The following is a 3,388-nucleotide window of genomic DNA, read 5'->3' as shown; positions in this document are numbered from 1 at the left end:
TACTAATTAATAAAATAGAGCAAAAATTATAAAAATAAATACACACAAAATAATTAAATATTACAAATTCAATAAAAAATATTATTAGTTTTTTTTTAATATTTTTTATTATATATAAATACTTTTTTCAATATATATTAAATGTAATTGGAATGTATCTGTTTTTAATTAGATTTCGAGATTGACATCCAATAACCGACCCAGTCCAATTAAAATCTAACCTTTGACATCAATTCAGTTCAATAGAATCGGATTGGATGGTATCAACCCCTAAACATACACATAGCCTAGGTAGGAACAATACTTGCATACATGTAAAACGTGTTTATATATAAACAATACAATTAGTATAACATATAATAAGAGACTAAGAATCCCGAAGTCCCATTTCCTTGTTGCAACACTTAAAATAATATATATAGCTAGACAAATATAAATATTGTATATATTTATAGTCTTATTTATTCCACCATAAATCAAACGCAGGGGAAGTCTCGAGATTCAAAATTATTAGAAGCCAAAAGTGGTAGCTAGCTAGTTCCTGAGGGGAATGGCCATTAAAGTTCATCCTCTGATCGCTTCATCATCAAATTTAATAATAGATAATCCTCTTACTATTTCTTCTTCTTCTTCTTCAAAGAGAGAAACACTGACAGTGTGGATGAAATCTCTTGTGATGCAAGGAAATGGGTGCACTGCATACAATCAAAATGGTCAAGTTGTTTATAGAATTGATAACTATGACCACAAGAACAGCAATGAAGTCTTTCTCATGGATCTCAACGGAAAAGTTCTCTTTACAATTCTAAGAAAAGTAAGTAATTATTATTTATTATTCATCTATTCTAATAATTTGATCTAATTAATATTCTATGTATAATATATATTGTGTGTTTATTATTTATACTGATAATAATTATTTTGTTAATCTTTATTATAATTTGCAGAAAATGTGGGTGTTTCGAAAGTGGGAAGGCTATAAAAGTGGTAACAAAATTACTACAGAGAAGCCATTATTTCAAGTCAGAAAAAATTGCAGGGTACTTAATTTTGGAGGAGGCTTTTCATGCAAGGTTACTTTCAAATATAATGATGATGATGATGATGATGATGATGATGATGATAACAACAACAATAATAACAATCAAGTAATTGATTATAGATTAGAAGGCTCAGCTGGTAAATCAGCTCTGAGGATATTAGATGGCCAAGGAGGACTAGTGGCAGAGGTGACCCTTCTCTCTATAAATCTCATGTAAAAATTAATAAGGCTAATGATTATTATATGTATGATATGATTATTTTGGTTTCAAATTGACATTTTTAGCCTTTTTTAATGGTTTTATGATCTGGGTTTTTGCAGGCAAAGAGAAAGCAATCATCTACAGGGGTAATATTGGGAGATGATGTTTTGAATTTGGTGATTGAGGCAAGTGTGGATCACTCTCTTGTTATGGCTCTTGTGACTGTATATGGTTTAATGAAGAGAAAGATGTAAATATCGACTACTGCAATACAATTTTTCATTAGTTTTTTTTTTTTTTTTCTCTTTTTAGGGGGTGAGAGTTTGACCAATTTTGTCCCCAGATTATTTATTGATGTGTATGTTCAAAATCTAAAGGGTAAAGGCAATTTGTGTATAATGCCACAATGCTTGACTGTTGAAGTTTTTAATAGATTAGACTGTTTTCAGTATGTGACCAACAAATTAAATTTAAGCAAGTTACAAATCTTTAATTTCTACCTAGTTTTGTTCCTCACTCAGTCTTCCAATTTCTTTTTCTTTAACTTCTGAAAAATTAAAGTTTATTCTCTCTAAAGAAAAAGTGTTTCTATGACTACTGATGTTTAACAGTACTTCTTTAGACCAGAACTCTTTTGAAAACAGCTTTTACTTTCACTTTGAAGGATTCTTTATAATAATAAATGTTTTTGTAATGGCCCTATTGGAATGGAATAGCTATTCATGTAATAAAAATAAAGTTCATTCCAAGACAATATTTGCTTTGTAATTTTCATTGGAGTTAGTGAATTAGAAAAAAATGTGAATATAATAATTATCATGGATTAGGAACTTTCATTACTCTGACAAAATAAGTTTCGAATTTTTCTTTGATTCATATGATTTTTAAAATAAATAAAATTTTAATTTCACCATTCCAAATTATTATCATTAAAGTGTCTAGATCAATAGAAGCCATTTTGTTGCTCTCAATTACTTACTCTCGAAATATCTCATATTAGCAAAATCATTAAAATAGTGGTTTATGTAATTATTTCTAAAATTATTGTGTTTACAGTTTACTTAAGGTATTGACTTTTTTGCTCATTGCACATTATCATTAGCATCTTCTTGCATGATGAGCTAAAGATTTATGTTTTTGCTTAAAATTGTAAAATTTTTTATTGACATTATTGATAAAATTGAGAAAATTAATTATGTATACTATTTTTGAAAGTTGCTTCTTGTTTTTGGTTTGAAAATGTTTCTAAAATCATAATATTTGTAACGTCCCATTTTGCCTTACTTTACAAAAATACAATTTTTAATACATAATTTATGAAAGACTGAACTGTTACAATTATTTATTTGTGGACTAATATAATACCATAATCACAATCATTAACTATGTGCCCAATATTTATTCACTACTATAATGGGATGATTAATAATTAATTAATGTATTAGAGGCACATGGGAGCACCCTAAAACTATAATTGGCCCATTAAATTATAGTCCACTACTAATTATACTCATTAGCCCAATAAGCCTAATATAACCCCTTAGGGTTAAGTGTTGCATATAAAAGGGTTAATATGTGTTTAGTATGAGTAGAGTGTGGGTGTGTGGTGAAAAGGAAAGGGCTTGCTCTCATAGGATCTCTTCTACCATCTTGAAGATACATTGGAAGATTTTGGTGTCTTAGCAAGAATGGAAAATGCTAATATGGGAGGTATGTGTTTTTATATTTTTTGATGCTCTAAATAAAGTATTGATCTTGGATTAAATGATTATGAACAATGATGTTTAATGTATGTTTGGATGGTTCATAATCTGTAGTAGTTCACCAATTGGTATCAGAGCTATAGTATATTTGATTTTAGAGCTCATGAACTTAACCCATTTTTTTGTTTTATGATTTATTTATTTTCGGATTAATATGTTTATTAATGGGTAATGTGAAATTAAATGTTGTAGAATGAGTTTTTTTTTTCTTAATATTTGGGGCTGTTGCTATATGTTTTTATAGTAAAATATCAAGTTTTTTCTAAAGCTCATTAATGGAGGAAAACATATTTCGTGTTCAAAATCTTTATCTATTATTTTGTATTTTTTGAATTAAATGGGTATTGGAAAATAATAGAGGGTTGAAAATGGAACAAAACC

General features: G+C 28.1%; 1 protein-coding gene across 1 annotated transcript; it reads left to right on the top strand.

Annotated features, from left to right (window-relative positions):
- Positions 1 to 296: 296 nt before the first annotated feature.
- Positions 297 to 1,695, top strand: LOC115716830 (protein LURP-one-related 4). Its single transcript, XM_030645739.2, has 3 exons — positions 297 to 814; positions 948 to 1,229; positions 1,364 to 1,695. Exons 1-3 carry the CDS (start codon positions 551 to 553, stop codon positions 1,496 to 1,498), a joined length of 681 nt encoding a protein of 226 aa, XP_030501599.2. The 5' UTR covers positions 297 to 550; the 3' UTR covers positions 1,499 to 1,695.
- The last annotated feature ends 1,693 nt before the right edge of the window (positions 1,696 to 3,388 follow it).

This window comes from Cannabis sativa, chromosome 5 (genome assembly GCF_029168945.1).
Source record: "Cannabis sativa cultivar Pink pepper isolate KNU-18-1 chromosome 5, ASM2916894v1, whole genome shotgun sequence".
Taxonomy (NCBI): domain Eukaryota; kingdom Viridiplantae; phylum Streptophyta; class Magnoliopsida; order Rosales; family Cannabaceae; genus Cannabis; species Cannabis sativa.
The sequence above is the reverse complement of the archived record's forward strand: the minus strand, read 5'-3'. Positions and strand labels throughout refer to the sequence as shown.